Below are 20,253 nucleotides of genomic sequence, written 5' to 3' on the forward strand. Positions count from 1 at the left end.
TTTTGATTATTCTTAGTTGTTGAATATTGACTTTTAGTGTACATTTTTAAAAACTTATTTTATTTATTTGAAAGGCAGAAAAAAAATAGAAAGGGAGATCTTCCATCTGCTGGTTCGCTTACTAAATGTATGCAACAGTCAGGGCTGGGCCAGGCTGAAGGGTACTCAGTCCAGGTCTTCTCACCCAGGTGACGGGAACCCAGGACTTGAGCCAACGCCTGCTGCCTCTCGGGGTGCACATTACCTGGAAGCAGGAAGCTGAGGCAGAGCTGAGACTTGGAGCTAGGCATTCTAATATGGGATGTGGTTGTCCCAAGTGGCATCTTAATATTGTCCCAAATGCCTGTCCCAGCTTTTAAACATTTTTTGAGACATGCTTTTGGTTCTTAAATTGTAATAGTAGATAGCCTATATACTACTTAAATGACTGCTGCTGTTCTAAGGTCTTTACATGTATTAATTCATTTAATTCTGTCTGATGTGTTAAGTGCTGTTTCCTCATTTTATATAGAGAACTTAAGTAACTGAGTTACATTGTAAGTGGTGAAGCTAGATTTTTAGATCCAGGCAGTCTGAATTCACATCATATTTTTAAGTCCTACAGTATAGTGCCTCTCAAAAGTAAAATTTTGTTTTTCCGCCTCTGTTTATAAAGAATTATTGGATTATTTAATATCAATTTTTCTTGCACTTTTTAAAAAAGATTTATTTTATTTATTTGAAAGACTGAGTTGCAGAGAGGGAGAGATACAGAGAGAGATCTTCCATTTTCTGGTTTACTCCCCAGATGGCCGCAACAGTCCAGGCTGGGCCAGCTTGAAGCCAGGAGCCAGGAGCTTCATCTGGGTCTTCCACATGAGCGTGGCAGTCCACGTGCTTGGGCCATCTTCTGCTATTTTCTCAGGGGCATTAGCAGGAAGCTGGATTAGAAGTGGAGCAGCCAGACTCAGTCGGGCACCCTTACGGGATGCGGGTGTTACAGGTAGTGGCTTAACCTATTATGTCGCAACGCTGGCCTCTATTGCACTTTTTTTTTTTTTTTTTTTTTTTTTTTGGATAGGCAGAGTGGACACTGAGAGAGAGAGAAAGGTCTTCCTTTTTCCGTTGGTTCATCCCCCAATGGCCGGCCGGCGCGCTGTGGCTGGCGCACCGTGCTGATCCGAAACCAGGAGCCAAATGCTTTTCCTGGTCTCCCATGCGGGTGCAGGTGAAGTCCTTGGGCCATCCTCCACTGCACTCCCGGGCCACAGCAGAGGGCTGGACATGAAGAGGAGCGACCGGGACAGAATCCAGCACCCCGACTGGGACTAGAACCTGGGGTGCCGGTGCCACAGGTGGAGGATTAGCCTATTGAGCCGCGGCGCTGGCCTATTGCACTTTTTTTTTTTTTTTTAACTTTAGTATACACTAGCCTAGAGGCTTGCTTTTCTTATGTGATTCCTTATATATGATCTTGATTAATATTGAACAATTAGGGTCCAGCATTGTGGCATGTAGGGTTAAGCCACTGCCTGTGACACCGGCTTCCCATATGAGCAGTGGTTAGAGTCCGGGCTGTTCTATTTCTGATCTAGCTCCCTGCTGATGCGTCTGGGAGAGCAGCAGAAGATGGCACAAGCAACTGGGCCCTGGCCACCCATGCAGGAGATCTGGATAGAGTTCCTGGCTCTTGGCTTTGGTCTGTCCCAGTCCTGAGCACTAAACCATCAGATCAAAAATTCTCTCTCTCTGCCTCTCTCTGTCTCTCTCTCTCTCTCACTTTGTCTTTACCTTTCCCTCCCTCTATCCTTGTAACTCTGTCTTTCAAAATGAGATAAATCACATCTTTTTTTAAAAGATGAACTTTTTACAATTCTTTAAACTTGAGTCTGCATATTTTGAGTCAGTAAACTTGAGTTTGCATATTTTGTGTGCGGTTTTCATAAACTGTTTTGCAGAGTTTCTGTTTTGCAAAATTTCTATCAATTCCACTACATTACATCTTCAGCTGCCTTGGTTTTCCGTCAGTTGTTCCCTTGAGGTCCAACAAGAAATACGTGTTAGAAAAATGACATATGGGAAATAAGATACCAGTTTATCCTTCACTTGTTTTTATGCCTAAAATCCTTCTGTAGAACTTTGATAAACTTGACTGGAACACAAGACTATAATAAAATCAAACCCTATTGCAGGCATTTGGTACAGCAGTTAAGATACTGCCACAGATGCCCACATCCCATTTCAGAATGCCTGCTAATCCTGGCTCTGCTCCTGCCAGCTTCTTACTAATGCATACCCCGGGAGGCAGCAGGTGATGGCTCAAGTGTTTGGGTCCCTGCCATGTGTATGGGAGACCTGGATTAAGTTTCTGGCTCCTGGTCTGTTCCAGCTGTAACTGTTTGGGTATCTGAGGGAGTGAACCAGCAGATGGGAAATCTCTGTCTGCCCTTCTCAATAAATAAGTAAATAAATAAATGCAAGCCTGTAGTTGGGATGTTGATGTATGCTCCCATCTCCTGTTACCATACTTTTATTTCTTTGGGAGAGGGACTCAGAGCCTAAAGGGACACTCTTTGCATGTCTTTTTGCTCTTCCTGATGCATGGCAGAAGCAGAAGGAGATGTCATTGAAAGAAAGCAGGAAGGTCAGTCAGGTGCCGCCATCGGGCAGCCTAGAAGGAAGGCGAGGAGCCACACCTACACGAATGGTATTTTGGTTCATGACAATCCCTCCTATTAATAAACAGGGCTGAAATGATGTTCTGGAGTCTGACCAATTTGACTGATTCCTTGAGAGAAGAGCCAGTCAGGATGCTTTTCCCTGGATGGCCATTCCCACTTGAATTTTGAATTGTTTTGAACTGTATTGTCTGGCTGGCTTCTTCTGAGAGGAAAGATTATCCAGTGTGGCTGTGACTTAACTTTAGAGTCATAATGACGTTTTCTTAAATGTTTGTGAAGGAGCTCTGTTTCAGGTTGCTTCTGCTTCCTGAGAAAGACAGAGATCTCAGTTATAGCTCTTTTTTTTTTTTTTAATTTTATTTATTTATTTACTTGAAAGGCAGAGAGAGAGAGAGGGAGGTATCTTACACCTGCTGGTTCACTCACCAGATGGCTGAAACAGCTGGAACTGAGCAGATCCTAAGCCAGGAGCCAGGAGCTTCCTCCAGATCTCCCATGCGGGTGTGGGGACCAAGAACTTGGGCCATCTTCTGCTGTTTTCCCAGGCCACAGCAGAGAGCTGGATCAGAAGAGGAGCAGCTGGGACTTGAACTGGTGTCCATATGGGATGCCAGCCCTGCAGGTGGTGGCTATACATACTACACCACAGCACCAGCCCCGCATTTGTAGCTCTTGATTAATCTGTTGTATTAGGGTTATAGAGACCACTGCTTACCACCTTTATCAGATTCAAATTTTAGATTTATTTGTAATCCAGATTTCATTAATTCCTGTCACTGATAAATCCACTGAAAAAGACCAACCTGTTAATGTAATTGAGAGTAGTAAGAGCTTTCCTATTTTCAGTGACCTAATTTTGTATGATCTGTAAACCTGGAAATTTTCTGCTGAATGCAGAAATTAAGCATGTTGTTTGAGTTTGAAGCCTGTCAATGTGGAGCTACATGAAGTTTACATGTGTTTATTGTTTGCCTAAAGTAGTTATTTTAATGGATATATATGTATGTATTTTAAAGATTTATTTTATTTGAAAGGCAGAGTTAGAGAAGAGTGAGAGAGAGAGGTCTTCCATCTGTTGGTTCACTCCCTAAATGGCTAGGAGCTTCCCCCAGGTCTCCCTTCTGGGTGGCAGGGGCCCAAGTACTTGAACCACCTTTTACTGCTTTCCCAGGTGCATTAGTAGAGAGCTGGAATGGAAGTGGAATAGCCAAGTCTCAAACTTGCTCTCACACTGGTATTGCAGGTGGCAGCTTAACCTACTGGGCCACTACGCTGGCTCCTGTAGATATATTTTAATGAAAGTTAAAACAGTGGTATGCTGAAATTGCACCGGACTTAGTTTACATACAAGAGTTCCTACCCTAATTTGACTGTTGCTTGGTGCTTTGTTGTTGGACAGATGTTTTTTCCACTTCTTTCAGCTTATTTACATGTAGATGACATGGCAGCCAATTGACCTTCACCTTTTTCTGATTAATTTATGGCAGTCTTAATGTACTTGGCATTGGTCAGTGGAAGAAAAAAGAAAAGGCTTCTTGAATAATTTAGTGTTATTGATTATATTTGGCTAAACTCATGATTTTATAGAATGTTTTTAAGCGGATATAATATGATAAATTATAAATTACTACCTATGAAAAATGAGGACTATTATTTGAATAAGTATATTGAATTTTAATATATAGGTGCTACCTGTTTAGTTACTGTTGGCATTTATTATCAACAGTACTCATTTCAACATATGTTCTAATAGTATATTGTGGTGTTAAATAGCTGTAGAACATTAGCACAGGAAGACACTTAGACATTACAGAAGTCAAAAGTCATGTCCTTTATCCAAAATTTTTCAGGTTGCAGATTTAATACTTTATTTATGGTATAGGGACATTCTAAGAGTTGAGGGTAGAAGCATTTACCCATTCACTGGAGCAGAGGACTGTAAGCCTGGTTTACAGAATTTGGTTGGATTTTAATAGGTGAGAGAAGAGCATAGTAGGCCAGGGGAGGTATAACACAGAGCTTGTTTGGGGGCCGCTTTTGCTAGAGGGTTTATAAAAAGAAGTATAGTAAGAATGGAAATGTTGGTGGGAACAACTAGTAGAAAGGAAGAAATTTAAAATGAGGAAGCGGTTTATACAAAGATTTGTTCAAAATAAGAGAATATACTTGCGAGAAGAGAGGAGGAATTATCCAGAGTAGAAGCTGACTAATTAGGGTATGGCAGGGGTAATGTGTGAGAACGATTCTTTGGAATTGAGCTATCAGGGGTCATAGGGCATAGGTGTAAGATCCTTTTAGATAAGTGATTCTTCTGGGTTCATTACTTGAGTTTGTAATGAACGTTGTGAGTTGTTGTTTGATCCATTTAAACAAATAATAGCTCTGCATTTAGGACTTGTGGTGAATTTTATTTTTATTAGTTTTTACTAGTTCTTAAGAAATCCTGATCACATAGATTTTTTTGAAGTAAATAATCCTTATTGCATTCACTTTTTCCCCATAATCTTTTGTTTGGTAGCAGGTTTGTTCTCATCCTGTCAAGGATCTGACTAATGTTCTTCATTTTATTTTCAGTTTGGCTTTGGTTGAACAAAGAATTTAGCCTATATGTACTGCTTTAACCACTGGAAGAATGACAGATGACAAAGATGTGCTTCGAGATGTGTGGTTTGGACGGATTCCAACTTGCTTCACTCTGTGTCAGGATGAAATAACTGAAAGGGAAGCAGAACCATACTATGTAAGTATGTTGGTGGTGGCAGATGGGATATTTATCTTCATCCAGTTTTGTAAATAAAGCTCTGAGTATCTGTTAGAGCTCCAAAAGGCTGTTAACCAACATTTTAGGTATAATTAATCCATGCTGTTTTGGGAGAGAAAACTTAGAAAAAACAGATATGCAAAAAAAAAAAAAAAAAAAAAAAAGGAAATAAAAGTGACTTCTAATCTTATCACCCAGAGTATAAAACCACTGTTGACAAGTTGATGTGACACTCCTTGATTTTTTTTCTTACGCATATATGCATATATATTGTTGGATCATGGGTGATAGGCTATATGCTGTTTTCTAAATAGAAACCTATTTTGAAAATAGATTCAGATTGGGTTTTTTTATGGTTTTTTTAATTATGGGTATTCCAGGCAGCTGTTTAGCCAAGTATTGTCATAGCTCAGTGGACATAAGAACAGACACACACATATACTTTTCTATGTTTGCTGAACTACCATGTTATATATGATCTAATATAAAATATATATTTAGTAATACATGTTCTAAATTGTCATACATAGATATCTAGGTTTGAGTTAATGGATTATCTGTTCTAAAAAGATTTTATTTATTTATTTGAGAGGTTACAGACAGAGAGAAAGGTCTTCTATCCACTGGTTCATTCCCCAAATGGCCTCAAGGCCAGAGCTGAGTTGATATGAAGCCAAAAGCCAAGAGCTTCTTCCGGGTCTCCCACATGGGTGCAGGGACCCAAGCACTTGGGCCATCTTCCACTGCTTTCCCAGGGCATAAGCAGAGAGCTGGATTGGAAGAAGAGCAGCCAGGACAGGAACCAGCGACCATATGGATGCCAGCGCTGCAGGTGGAGGCTTAGCCTCCTACACCACAGTGCTGCCCTCCCCCCACCTTTTCTAAATGTGTATGTCATCCAGGTTTGTGCATCTGTTAATTAGGGCTGATGGTATCCTGCCTATATACTGAATAGTTCCTAATAGGCGAAGGCATTTTCAGTTGTTCTAGTTGTTTATTTTTGTGTCTCAGTTCTAGTTGTTTATTTTTGTGGTGTACCTGGAGTGGATATGGTGAAGTGGCAACATATTTGTGTTGATGGATGACTTCTTCTGTTTCTCTTCTTTGCATTCCTCCCTATCTGTCTGAGAGTGCAGTGACACCGCTAGAGGAAGCTGCTTAAGCAAGCTCGTTCACTCCCTTTTTATGGATGGGAGTTTTTTTTTTCCTTTTGCCTCCTCAGCATCCACATGGGCTTATGCAAATGGCAAAAACTAAGTGTGGAAGGCCCCCCAACCTCATGTTTGGATTTATTTGAAATTATCTCTTTGTTTTTTTTTTTTTTTTTTTTCTAGCAGTAATAATTTTGAGACACTAGGTAGTCTTGCTATTGGTACTTCAGCTTATACATTTGAGTAACTTGAAAAATCTCGAATATGTCCTTTTCTGTCTTTAGAAAAACTTCCACAGTTCAAAGTGGACACAGTGTATTTGTAGAAGAATTTCATCTGTAAGGTGTATTTTTTTTCTGTTCTCTCTGTAACATGGGTTAAGATACCATGTAATACCATTTATGTTTTGTTTCCAAATGAATTTTTGTCATTTAGATTAAAAATCTTGGCTGGCTTTCTATAGTATTAAAACAAAGGAGTATATGTATTTAGTTGGTTAAAGTGGTGACAACTGAGAAATATAATTTGTCTGTTTATTTTTAAATCAGACTCATTTGACATAACTTCCTAAAGTTAAAATTTAAAAGAATTCAGTATTTTTCATTTAAATATGAATTTGTTTAAAATATTTGTGAGAAATAGGGTGTAAATAGTTTTCTGTTTTTTAATCACATTGAAAATGCTAAAAGTGTAACTGTAGGAAAAGGAGGATTATCTTGCCTTATTGGTAATTGTTTAATTCCTGAATTCTTTCTAATTGTTCACTGAAGGAAAGTCTTACATGGTTCTGACTTGTATTTTTGAAGAATATTGGGTGATCGTCATATGATAAATGAATAATAAACAATAGGTAGGGGTTAAAACTTCGTAGTACAACCCAAAGTTTGCTCTTTAAATACATATATACTTAAGTGTAAGTTAATTCATACAGGAGGAAAACACATGAAAACAGGAGCCAGGTTAGAATCATAGGTGAACATTTTAGTGCCATTGTGTTTGGATATGTCTCAGTTGTAAATTAAGCTTGAAAATATGTTTAGTCTTGATATTTCTGTGTTTTGGTTTGTTGCCTCTGCATGAATCTTCTTTCAGTCATTGAGGATTATGTTTTGCAGGTGATATTAGTTAGGGAATTTTTTAGAAGCTAGGTAGCTTTTCAGTTTTTTGTTTCTGTTATATCCATTTACACTGTTGCTTTTCATTTAGATTATCCAGTTTAAAAATACTAATTTGCATTTGGGTCTTGTGATGTATTGCTAGATGAAATCATACAATCAGGGGAATGCCATTTACTTCTGTGGATCCTAAAGATTATTCAGCAATCCTCTTCTGTTTGCTCAGTCAGCTGTCCCTGCTTTTTTCTGCTAAGCCTGTTTCTCTGAGCCCTGGCTTCATCTCTTAACACTTAACCATGTGAACTCAGTTCTTGTGAGGACCTTCCTTAATTTTCTGCAACCAAATCTGGAAGTTCTGTCTGCAGCACGCACTTGGACTTCTCCCCCTTCTGTTGGAATGGAAGAAGTGTTCTTCCTCCTAGGTCAGACCTAACCGCCCATCTGTGTTCTGGCTCCCATCTCCTACTTTCTCTGGAAGCTGTTGTTAGCTAACTCTCCTGTCTCTACCTCCTGCTTCTCTGTTTGTTTTGCTTTGAACTTTTGTCTGCTGGCTGCTTCATAGTATTTATATTGTCATAGATGCTTCCTGTCCCTAAGCCACAGTTCTTTGTTGGTTGTTGACCCATTTCCCTCTCACTCAATTCCTTGCTTTCTCTTTGCAGCCACACCAAAATGAATTTTTTTTAAAGATTTATTTGAACGGTGGAGTTACAGAGAGGCAGAGGCAGAGGCAGAGAGGGGGGTATCTTCCATCCCCTGGTTCACTCACCAGATGGCCTCTGCAGCTGGACTGCACTGATCCGAAGCCAGGAGCAAGGAGCTCCTTCTGGGTCTCCCATGTGGGTGCAGGGGCCCAAGGACTTCAGCCATCTTCTGCTGCTTTCCCAGGCCCTAGCAGAGAGCTGGATTGGAAGTGGAGCAGCTGGGACTTGAACCAGTGCCCATATGGGATGCTGGCACTGCAGGCAGCAGCTTTACCCGCTACAGCACTAGCCCCCCAAAAGTTTGTTCATTCTTACTTTCTTCCTCCTGCTTCCCATCACTTGACTTGTAGTTGTCCCATTTTCATGCTGTTCCAACACAGTGATTCTCGCCAAAGTCACTAATGATTTCTCTCTCTGTGTCTCTGGCCAAACTTGGTGCTTGTTTCTGAATTTTTGTTTGCTTGATCTTTCAGTAGTTTTCAATGTTGTTGGCTGTTTTCTACCCATTGTGGTACTGTCTTGTTCTGCATAGTCCTGTATTCTTGGTTTTGCTTTCTCTCTCTCTCTCTCTCATCTCTTCTGACCGATTTCTTTTGTTTGTTCCTTAATGTTGGGATTCCATAGCGCTTTGCCTTTTCCCCCCACTCCTTCACCCTGCTATGCTCTCATCCATTTTTTTTCATTATCAAACATGTATATCCTGACAACTCCCAGTGTTTTTCTCCTGCACTGCAGACCTATATATCTCTTTGGTGGAGAGCCTCACTTAGATGTCTTGAAGGGACTCAAACTGAGTGTGTTGAAAACAGGGCCTATCATCTTTACCCCCAGAAAACCTGGTCATCTGCTCTTCTCTGCTTCCTGCTTTGCTACAGGGAGCCATCATCCATCTTACTACCCTTACTGAAAACCTGGGACTCATCCTTTGACAATTCCTTCCCCCATATCCCTGCCTTTTGGTCCAGCTGATGTTGTATATCAATTCCTCTCAAGCTTCTCTGATTCCCTTCGACCCCTGCTGTAGTTTAGTCTAGACCATGAATTAACAACTGATGGATTGCATGGCAGTAACCATTTTTCCTGACTTCAGCTTTCCCTTTTCTACATGTTTTAGTATGCAGTTGCAAATGTTCCTTCACAAACACAAACTGTTCTTGTCGCCTGCCTCCTTAAGTCTTTATTGGTTTTTCATTATCTTTAGGAAACGTTAATGTAGTTTGAAAGGTTCTCTGCGATCTTCTTACGTAATATTCTGTCACAATTTTACTTATTTTTTTTTCTTCCGTTATGTCATAAGTTGCAATATGAGTTCATGAGTTTGGTCCATTTTTCAGAGATTGTACTTCTAAAAATGCTCTTCATATCTACTAAACAAATGAACTGAAACATTGCTATTTCTTAAGCAGCTCTATTAATATGAAGAATGGTACGGCAAATCCACATCCAAAGTACAGTCATAATTAGTAAGCACTGCTTTGTTTTCTCCCAAAAATGGCCAGTTCTTCCTTGAGTCCTCTTCATAGTGACTTCAGTGGACCACACGTCATGAACTTGCCAATGTTCTGTCCCAGTATGGCACTGTTGGAACCCAGCTCTTTACATTTCTATCGTATTCAGCTTCTTAGAGTTTGTTCAGATGTGTCCATCTGTGGTGCTCTGTGTCCACACTTTGCCTTTTGGCTTACAGTGTCTTCTGGAATGAGTAGGAGCATCTTCCACAACATGCATACACACACCCAGAAATCCATACCCACCCGTGTTTGGTTTACTGCTCTTTGTCTTTCAACTCTTTAAGTTCCAGCGTACTTTCTGTGAAGGCTTCCTGAGTCCTGGCTTAGATTCTCTCAAATTAACTTCGCTACTGGGTCTTGCAACATTCTTTACCTTCCTTCTTGAATTCATCACATTTGAAATTTTGTTTTTAGTATCTGTTTCCCTCTCTAGTCTCTGTGCTGTATGGGACGAAGGACTTTCTGTGTCATTCAGGACTACATCCTTTCTGCCTAGTACCGTTGGGGTGTAACTGAATTCCAGTATGTTGTACTTCAATTTTTGCCTTAGATGAGTTTCTGACTTAATAATTGACAATTGATTGACAGAATGAGACTTGGCATAATGAAATATATTATGGACCCTTTTCAGGCACATAAATATTCCATACAATTGTGTAAAATATGTATTCCTTTTAAGCTGTATTAAAAAAATGAATCACTTGTGCTATAATGAGTGCTTTATACTACTGCTAAATGAAGAATAAGAGAACAATAGATTCCATTAGGGTTCATCTTTTTCATCCTACGATAACTTAAAAAAAATGTTGACTTTATGCTAAGTGAAATATGCCAGGTGCAAAAGGAAAAGTGTATGGCCTCACTTCCATGAGGCACCTGGAATAGTCAATGCTGGGGAAAGAGACGGCTGAGGAGTTACTGTTTAATAAGTAGTTTCCAGGTGGAGTAGTGAAAGGTTTTGGAGAAGGATGGTGGTGATGGTTGCACAACAGCGTGAATATGTGTTTTACCCCTGCACTGTACAGTTGCACATAGTGAAAATGGAGAATTTTCTGCTAGGTATATTTTACCTGAGTAAGAAGAACATAAAGTAAACCAATGAGATATATCTAATAAAAACACTGAGGTAAAAGGCAAGATGACGTCACTCTGCTGTTCTTTTCATTTTCACCTATTTAAATATTTCCTAAATAAATTGTGTCTCTGTTCTTGGATGTAGTCAGTCTTTTATCTTAATAATTTTTTAATGTTATTATTGGTCTTTACAGCAGTTAAAGATTACTCCCAGAAGTCAGTTTGGAGCAGAGGATGGCAACAATAATCCATTCCAGTGTGGATTCCATCTTAGGAATGTGTTTTCGTTTTTAATTATCATTTCTGGATCTTTGCCCGGTTAACCTTTGGCATCTCTGATTCATTCAGCAAATATTTATTGTGCACCTACTATAATAGCAGGCTCTGTTTTTGGCAGTGGGAATGTAGCATTGAACAAGAGAGTCCCAAATTCCTGTCTTATGGGAGGTTTCATTCTCATGTTCTTCATTCCTATTGTAAAGAAATTTTTATTTCATAGAAGTCATTTTTTAATTCAACTTTGAATTGTAGGCATGTAGTACAGCATTTTTCAGAATCAGGCTGAGAGCCGTGCTCAGTAGTCATGGTGCGTCTTCCTTCTTAACATATCTATGAGACAGATTACTGTGGAATGACCAGTAGTCATCTTAAACTAAACTTCAGAATTTATCAATATAGATCTTATTAGACTAATTGGTTATAATTATTTTTTAATGGCTGATTTACTGTGCTGTTTTTATTTTTAAAAATATTTTATTTATTTATTTGAAAATCAGAGTTATGCAGATAGAGGAGAGGCAGAGAGAGTGAGGTCTTCCATCCAATGGTTCACTCCCCAATTGGCTGCAGTGTTGGGAGCTGCACCGATCCAAAGCCAGGAGCCAGGAGCTTCTTCCAGGTCTCCCGCACTGGTGCAGGGGCCCAAGGATTTGGGCTGTCTTCTACTGCTTTCCCAGGCCATAACAGAGAGCTGGATCAGAAGTATAGCAGCCGGGACTCAAACCGGCGCCTGTAGGGGATGCTGGCACCACAGGCAGCAGCTTTATCCACTGCACCACAGTGTGGGCCCCAGCTGTTTTTATTGCTTAGAGACTTCATGTCACATCTTTTTATATTGATTCTGTCACTTCTGAAAGAATCCAATGAGTTTTTTCTGTGCTATTTATTTAATAGCATATGATTTTGAAGTTAAACTGTCTGTAAAATAGGTGATAATACTTCCTGTAAAGGAACCTTTGCTTTTCCTTATGTATAGTAAATATTGATTTCCTTTTTTTTCTAATTAGCCCTTCCTTCCTCCCTCCCTCTTTCCCCCCTCCCTCTCCCTACGTTTCCCTCCCCCTCCCTCCCTCTCACTCCCCCCCTCCCTCCCTCTCTCCTTCTCCCTCCCTCTCTCCCTCTCCTTTTCCCTCTCCCTCTCCTTCTCTCCCTCTCCTTTTCCCTCTCCCTCTCCTTCTCTCCCTCTCCCTCTCCCCCTCTCCCTCTCTCCCTTTCCCTCTCCCTCTCCGTCTCCCTCCCCCTCCCTCTCTCTCTTTCTCTTTCTCTTCTTTCAAGATTTATTTATTTGAAAGAGTTACAGGGAGAGAGGGAGATCTTCCATCTGCTTAGTTCATTCCCCAAGTGGCCACAGTGGCCTTGGCTGAGCCAGACCAATGCCAGGAGCCAGGAGCTTCTGGGTCTTCCAAGTGGGTAGCAGAGGCCCAAATACTTGGGCTGCCCTCTGCTGCTTTTCTAGACCATTAGCAGGGAGCTGGATTGGAAGTGGAGTAACCAGGACGTGAACTAGCACCCATATGGGATGCTGGTGTTGCTGGTGGTAGCTTAACCCGCTACCCAAATTGTCGGCCCCTTAATTAGTCATTTCTTTATAAAAGAAGGACGTATATTCTGTTGACCCATAATATCAGCCCTATTTAATAGATTGTGTGTAGTACTTCATACCTCATATTCCACACTGGAGAATATTAACTGTCTCCTTGTACCGCTGTACCTTGTAGCCCCAAAGACTGCTGTCATGGTCTCCCCAAGTAGTTGGCCTTGTTATCTTAGACTTCAGGGATTAAATATCAGTTCCTTCAACTATAATTTTTCTCTTTATAAATATTTGCCAGCCTAGCAATTCTGCCAGGTTTCCTTATCAAAAGACATCACTGTGATGGTACAGAGTTAGACTTAATAAAAGTCGCTGATGATGAGAAGCAAAGCAGTTTTGCCACCCAAAGAAGGCAGAAGCTTGGGAAAGCAAGAAATGGCTAGAGTATCTGTTGCAAAGGTGGAAAAACATGAATTTTTGCCAACCTTCTCCTTTGTCTACTTATGGGTTCTTAACCATATAAACCATAATTAATTTTCTAAAAGTCTCTTTTCTTCCTGGCTACCTTTTCTGGGAGTAAAACACTGACCTCCTTCATATTGCTCCAGTTGAGGCCTTACTAAGTGGTATATTCTTTCCTAGTCTTCAAAACATGGTGAACCAGTTAAGAGGTTCTGATTGATAAGTCTAGGTGTATGCTTGGGTTGAGTTCATTATCTTCTCCGAACACTTTGACTCAGGTGAATTACTTTGATTTTTAAGATAAATTTGATAGAACTTGGGCCTAGTGCTGGGGCACAATGGGTTAAAGCCCTGGCCTCCAGCGCCAGCATCCCCTATTGGCACTGGTTTGCGTCCCAGTTGCTCTACTTCCCATCCAGCTCCCTGCTAATGTGCCTGGGAAAGCACAGAGGATGGCCCAAGTGCTTACGCCCCTATACCTGTGTGGGAGACCTGGAAGAAGCTCCTGGCTCCTGGGTTCTGATTGGCTCAGCTTTGGCTGTTGCAGCCATTTGGTGAGTAAAACAATGGTTAGAAGACCCTCCCTCCCTCCCTCCCTTCCTCCCCCCCTTTCTCTTCCCTCCCTCTCTGTCTACCTTTCTCTGTAACTCTTTCAAATAAATAAAATAAATCTTAAAAAATTTTTTTGATAGAACTAATAAGTATCCTAAATGGTGTAGCTATATCATTTTTATTTAAAGTGTTCACAGAAAGATTGTAGATTTGTTTCAGTTATTCTAGGTATTTATTCTATACTTATGTTGACCCCATAACAAATAATTAAAATGTCTAACCTTTAGCTTTTGATTTTCTATGAAAAGCACTTACCTTTGGGTGGGAAATTTGAAGTGATGCAAAGAACATAGCTGTTTTTCCTTAAAATTCAAAAACCTATTGAGTATATATTTTTGGAAAGAATAACCAGTAAATAAACGTGGTTTTACAAATTTTCATTTCAGTTGCTATTGCCAAGAGTAAGTTATTTGACGTTGGTAACTGACAAAGTGAAAAAGCACTTTCAGAAGGTTATGAGACAAGAAGACATTAGTGAGATATGGTTTGAATATGAAGGCACACCACTGAAATGGTGAGTGGATTTTTCTGCATTATTAAGAATTAAGTTTACGCTATCGTTAAGAAGGTATAGTGCCCTGAAGTCATTGTAAAAAAAAAAGTTCTATAAAGAAAGAAATCACCAGTCTAGCCTCATATAAGTGAAGCTTAAACCATGATTAGAATTTTTTATTAAAAATATTTCTGCCTTCTACGTGGATGCATGGGTGACTGGACAAATTCATAAATTTTCAATAATAGATTTTATGTATTACAATAATAAGTTTGTTTATGGGTTTTTTTTAAACAGATATATTTTAGACTACCTTATGGCTGAGTCATCTCTGGGACACTATTCGACTTTTTTCCATCTCCAAGATATTTATACTAGATCTCTGTATACACATACATATCTTAAAAGTGACATTGTTGAAACAGATTGCCACGTTTACTTGAACACTATGCCCTAAATGCATCCTGACTAGGCTTGGTATAGAGTATTTAAAAATATATTGACTTCCTTTTTATGTGAAAAATAATTTTAGTGTTATGTCATTTTTAAAGAAGGATATTGAAAATAAATCCTAAATGTGGACCTACCCTTGTACAGATGTTTTTCATACTTCCCCTGTTATTAGGAAGTTTGTTCACTGTGCTTCCAAAAATATTTAATGAAACTAGAGAAATTAAAGAGAAAAGACTATAAAAGAAGTAGTTTTAAAGTATGTTAGGATGTAGATATTGAAATGCTGCCACTATATGCAGTTGAGTGAAAACTATGCAAACTAGGATTTAAATGAAATATAAAATGTAAAAATAAGTTAAAGATGGACTTGCGGCCAGCGCCGCGGCTCACTAGGCTAATCCTCCGCCTTGCGGCGCCGACACACCAGGTTCTAGTCCCGGTCGGGGCGCTGGATTCTGTCCTGGTTGCTCCTCTTCCAGTCCAGCTCTCTGCTGTGGCCCAGGAGTGCAGTGGAGGATGGCCCAAGTGCTTGGGCCCTGCACCCACATGGGAGACCAGGAGAAGCACCTGGCTCTTGGCTTTGGATCGGTGCAGTGCACCGGACGTAGCGGCCATGTGCGGGGTGAACCAACGGTAAAAGGAAGACCTTTCTCTCTCTCTCTCTCTCTCACTGTCCACTCTGCCTGTCCAAAAAAAAAAAAAAAAAAAAAAGATGGACTTACTTTCTGTACTTTCTGAATCTGAGAATATTAAAATGAAGGTGTTTTTTTTTTTTTTAAGATTTATTTTATTTATTTGAAAGGCAGAGTTACAGAGAGAGGTAGAGACAGAAAGAGAGAGAGGTCTGCTGGTTCACTTCCCAAATGTCCATAACAGCCAGAGTTGAGCTGATCCAAACTCAGGAGCCAGGAGCTTCCTCCAGGTCTTCCACGTGGGCACAGGGGCCCAAGGACTTGGGCCATCCTCTGCTTCTTTTCCAGGCCATAGCAGAGAGCTGGATTGGAAGTGGAGCAGCTGGAACCGAACCAGTGCCCATATGGGATGCTGACGCTGCAGGCCGGGGCTTTAAGCCACTGAGCCACAAACTGGCCACTGGCCCCAAAATGAAGAGTTTTTAAAAGAGACTTAATGACAAATAAAAAGAAGCTATTTAGGTCTAATATGCACAGCAGATTTGAGTCCAAGACTACCTATTAGCAAGCAATAGTTTTAGAACTCACTTTGTTCTGATGAAATCCTCAGAATAGGTAACTTTTTTCACAGTATTTAAGAAACAGACAAGGCGGTACTTTGTATTATTTTTTAAATATTTATTTGAAAGTCAGAGTTACACACAGAGAGAAGGAGAGACAGAGAGATTTTCCATCTGCTGGTTCACTCCCAGTTGGCCACAACGGCTGGAGCTGCACTGATCCGAAGGCAGTAGCCTGGAGCTTCTTCCAGGTTTCCCATGCGGGTAAAGAGGCCCAAGGACTTGGGCCATTTTCTACTGCTTTCCCAGGCCACAGCAGAGAGCTGGATTGGAAGTGGAGCAGCTGGGTCTTGAACTGGTGCCCATATGGGATGCTGGCACTGTGGCTTCACCCACTATGCCACAGCACTGGCCTCGGTACTTTGTATTGAGTTATGGATCAAGTCTAATGTTTTGAGGTGATTCTGGAAAGAGATGACAAAATTGTGTTAGCATAGCATTCTTTTTTCATAATCAAAACATAATACTTAAATTTATGACCATATATTAGCCTCATTATGATTATTCTGGAGTACTTCTAGACCTCTAGCCTCATAGATAAGACAATGTTCCCTTTTACTTCTCTGGAAGAATTGGAGATTTGGAGTGGGAAGGTGTCTTAAAAGACGAGCTCAGGAGAGAGTAGAGGGTAAGAAAGGAGGGGAAGGATTGTGGGTGAGTAGCAATAGAATGTACTTGACAGTTCTGTCTGTACTGTAATTAGGTATTTAAATCGTAATAGAATGTACTTGACAGTTCTGTCTGTACTGTAATTAGGTATTTAAATCGTACTGCTTTCCATGGATTATAGATCATCATAAGATTTATGTAACTACTAGAGCTTTTCATTTTTATTGTAAGGCAGAGTTTTCCTCAACAGGGTCACCACAGACATTTTGAATTGGATAATTCCTTGTCGGAGAGGGGCCTTCCTTAGGGTATTTAGCAGCAGTCCTGGTCTCTAGGCACGAGTCTGAGACTACTCCCTTTAGTCCTGCTCACAAATGTTGCTGAATGTCCCCTGGTGCGGGTAGAACCACTCCCAGTGGAGAAACTCTTGAAATTATGGGAGCCTCAGTTTAGTTTGTAAATATGTAAGTGATTGCTAAGTCCTTATCTCTCAGTGGCTGTTTTATCCTGTGTGGTGGTTATTTTTGTATCCAGTGTGTTGCTTTGTATTCTAGGGATGGTATCAGTAAACGTTGGGTCCCGTTTCTCCCGGTTCTGGCCAAAGAATGATTTTGGCCTAAGTGCACCACATGTCTACTTTGTCAGTATTTATCCCTTCTGAAAGTCTTTTACTCAAGAGTAAGATTCTTTTCTCTTTGAGAGAGCTTATGTGAAAAGCAGTTATGTTGAGGATTTTTCATTTTAGTTTTTGAGTTGCTAACTTTTTAGTAGTGGGATTATTTTCATAGTTATGTCATGCTATAAGCTTGTTGCAGTTAATGACTTCAAAAAAAGATTTATAATTTATTTGAAAAGCAGAGTTGGGCGGGTTGAGAGAGACAGAAAGAGGTAGCAAGTGAGAGAGAGAGATCTTCCATCCAGTGGTTCACGCCCCCAAATGGCCACAATGGCTGGGACGGGGTGTGCTGAAGCCAGGAGCCTGGATTCTCTCCAGGTCTCCCAGGTGAGCAGGTGATCCAAGCCCTGGGGCCATCTTCTGCCGCTTTTCCCAGGCACATAGCAAGTAGAGCGGCCAGGGCTCAACCAGTGCTTGTATGGGATGCCGTCATTGCAGGTGGTGCCTTATAGCCCATTGCGCACAACTCCGGCCCCCAGCTAATGACTTCTGATGCATCTTTTTCTTCATTATTTTAGGTACGCCCTATATAGGGGGAATGAATAACTTTTAGAGGCATAAGTAGTACTTGAGGGTTTCTGGGCTAAGTCTTAATGTTTTTTCTCTGCTTGTTAAAATAATTATCTTCCTGGAAATAGGCTATGAGCGTAAAAGACTCTATCTACCTAGCATTAAGCCTGGGACTTCATAGGATAGAATAATTCTATGAATTCCCTACAGTAAAGGGAAGCAGCCACCACTGAGGCTTTGTTAAGTCTTGGACTTTTGAGTATCTTTTCTTGTTTGTTTATTTTTAAAGATTTATTTATTTATTTGAAAGGCAGAGTTACAGAGATAGAAGGAGAGAAAGAGAGAGATATCTTCCTTCTTCTGGTTCACTCCTCAAATCCCCAAATAGTCACAATGGCCCCGCCTGGGTCAGGCCGAAAGCAGGAGCCAGGAGCTTCTTTCCGGTCTCCCACCTGGGTGGTAGGGGTCCAAGGACTTGAGCCGTCCTCTGCTGCTTTTCCAGGCACATTGGCAGAGAGCTGGGAAGGAAGCAGAGCAGCCAGGACTCAAACCACCTGAAGCACTTCAGGACTCAAACCACCTGAAGCACTGGCACTTCAGCCAGTGGCTTTGAATGTCTTTAGAGGAGCATTTATTTGCAGCATGTGTCTTAGATTTGGTTCTTTGGAGTTAAATAAATCCAAGCAGGGTAGAAAATCAAACACCGGTCTAGACAATTTCTAAGAGAAGGAAGAAAGAGCATAGACTGATACTCCTTTTCCCTTTACAAATTTGTCCCTGGTTCTGATCCCTAATTTAGAGACTTCAGCTTATGTCTTCATATAAGGTGACAGTTCTTAATTGTGAGCAAAAACAAAATGAAGTCCTAGACAAATCAGGACATATAGTGATAAAAATGTGACTGTCTTCCTGTAGGTAGGACAGAATGAGAGTGCAGGGGCTTTGTTTTTAAAATAAATGCCTGGGGCCTGCAGTGCTGGCATCCCATATGGGCGCTGGTTTGGGGACCTGGCTGATCCACTTCCAATCCAGCTCCCTGCTAATGCACCTGGGAAAGCAGCAGAGGATGGCCCAAGTGCTCAGGCTTCTGCACCCATGTGGGAGACCTGGAAGAAGCTCCTGGCTCCTGGCTTCGGCCTGGCCCAGCCCCGGTTGTTGCAGACATTTGGGGAATGAACCAATGGATAGAAGACCTCTTTCTCTCTGTTTCTACCTCTCCCTGTAACTCTGCCTTTCAAGTAAGTAAAATAAAAATCTTTAGAAAATAAAGTAAATGCCTGGCTTTAAAGTTTTGTTTTGTTGTTGTTGTTGTTGTTTTTTTTTTTTTTTTTTAAGAAATAGCATATATGGTCAGATTTGTTAGAGCAAGTTGTGTTTTCTCTTTAGTGTTAATTCTTTGTTACTATTCTTTTCTACATGACTAACAGATTCTGTGAGAAAGGAAAAATAATCCCAAGCATAATTTACATGGGATAAAACATGTTTTTTGGAATGCAGTTTGAATATTTGAATAGTTGTGTAATTGCCATTATAACCACGGTAATAGCGTATTTATATTATCTCCCGGAATTCATTTGTGGTCCTTTATAGTAAGTCCCATTATCCTACCTTCAGCTCTTGGCAATCTAAGCTGATTCTGTCCCAGCAGGTTTGCCTTTTTTACAATGGCATATGTAAATAGAATCATGTAGTTAAATTTGTGTCTGGCTTCTTTCACCTCAAGTACTGCTTTTGAGACTCATCCTTGAATATATCAGTGGTTTCTAACCTTTTTATTGCTGAATATTACTTCATGTAGGGTGGGGCCACTATGTGTTTATCCATGCAGCAGTTGATGCACATGGATTGTTTCCATTTGGGACTGTTATTAAAAAAATCACTGCAGACATTCACCCACAGCTCTGAGTGTGGACATAAGCCAACCCATAGATTTAAAGAGAAACATTTAGTGTCAGTTTCTTTATGTTAATTATATTCAGAAATGTGGTTGGTTTTTGTGTTCTACAACTTTACAGAACTACTTTTGTTCTAAGTGGGTTTTGTTTGTTTACTTTTTGCTTTAGATCCCTTGGGTTTTTCTCTGAGACAGTCATGTCATCTATAAATGTAAATAATTTTTATTTCTTTCCAATCTCTAGGCCTTTTATTTGTTTTTCTTTTACTACTTATTGGAGTGGCTAGGACTTCTGGTATCCGAGTAAGTGATGAGAGCAGACATGTTTTCCTGCTCTCTGTTTTAGGGGGAGTATTATTAGGTTTCCACAGTTAATTATGTTCTTAGCTGTGAGGTTTTTTGTAGATGATTTTTATCAAGTTGAGGTCATTCTAATTTGCTGAGAAATTATCATAATTAGGTGTTGGGTTTTGTCAGATTTTTTTCTTGAATCAATACAGGTT

The 20,253-nt window shown here is 40.4% G+C and overlaps 1 protein-coding gene across 8 annotated transcripts in view; it reads left to right on the top strand.

Annotated features, from left to right (window-relative positions):
- The window catches only part of ATG5 (autophagy related 5), a 191,533-nt gene that overhangs the window by 9,562 nt on the left and 161,718 nt on the right, over positions 1-20,253 (top strand). For 5 of the 8 annotated variants that reach the window (XM_070073741.1, XM_070073739.1, XM_070073742.1 and 2 more), the window contains exons 2-3: positions 5,235-5,400; positions 14,250-14,377. In XM_070073741.1, coding sequence (XP_069929842.1) covers positions 5,293-5,400; positions 14,250-14,377 — 236 coding nt within the window. In that variant the 5' untranslated portion in view covers positions 5,235-5,292. The remainder of the gene's footprint in view (positions 1-5,234; positions 5,401-14,249; positions 14,378-20,253) is intronic. The other 3 variants (XM_070073744.1, XM_070073743.1, XM_070073745.1) reach the window with 1 other exon arrangement.

Source organism: Oryctolagus cuniculus, chromosome 5 (genome assembly GCF_964237555.1).
Source record: "Oryctolagus cuniculus chromosome 5, mOryCun1.1, whole genome shotgun sequence".
NCBI lineage: Eukaryota > Metazoa > Chordata > Mammalia > Lagomorpha > Leporidae > Oryctolagus > Oryctolagus cuniculus.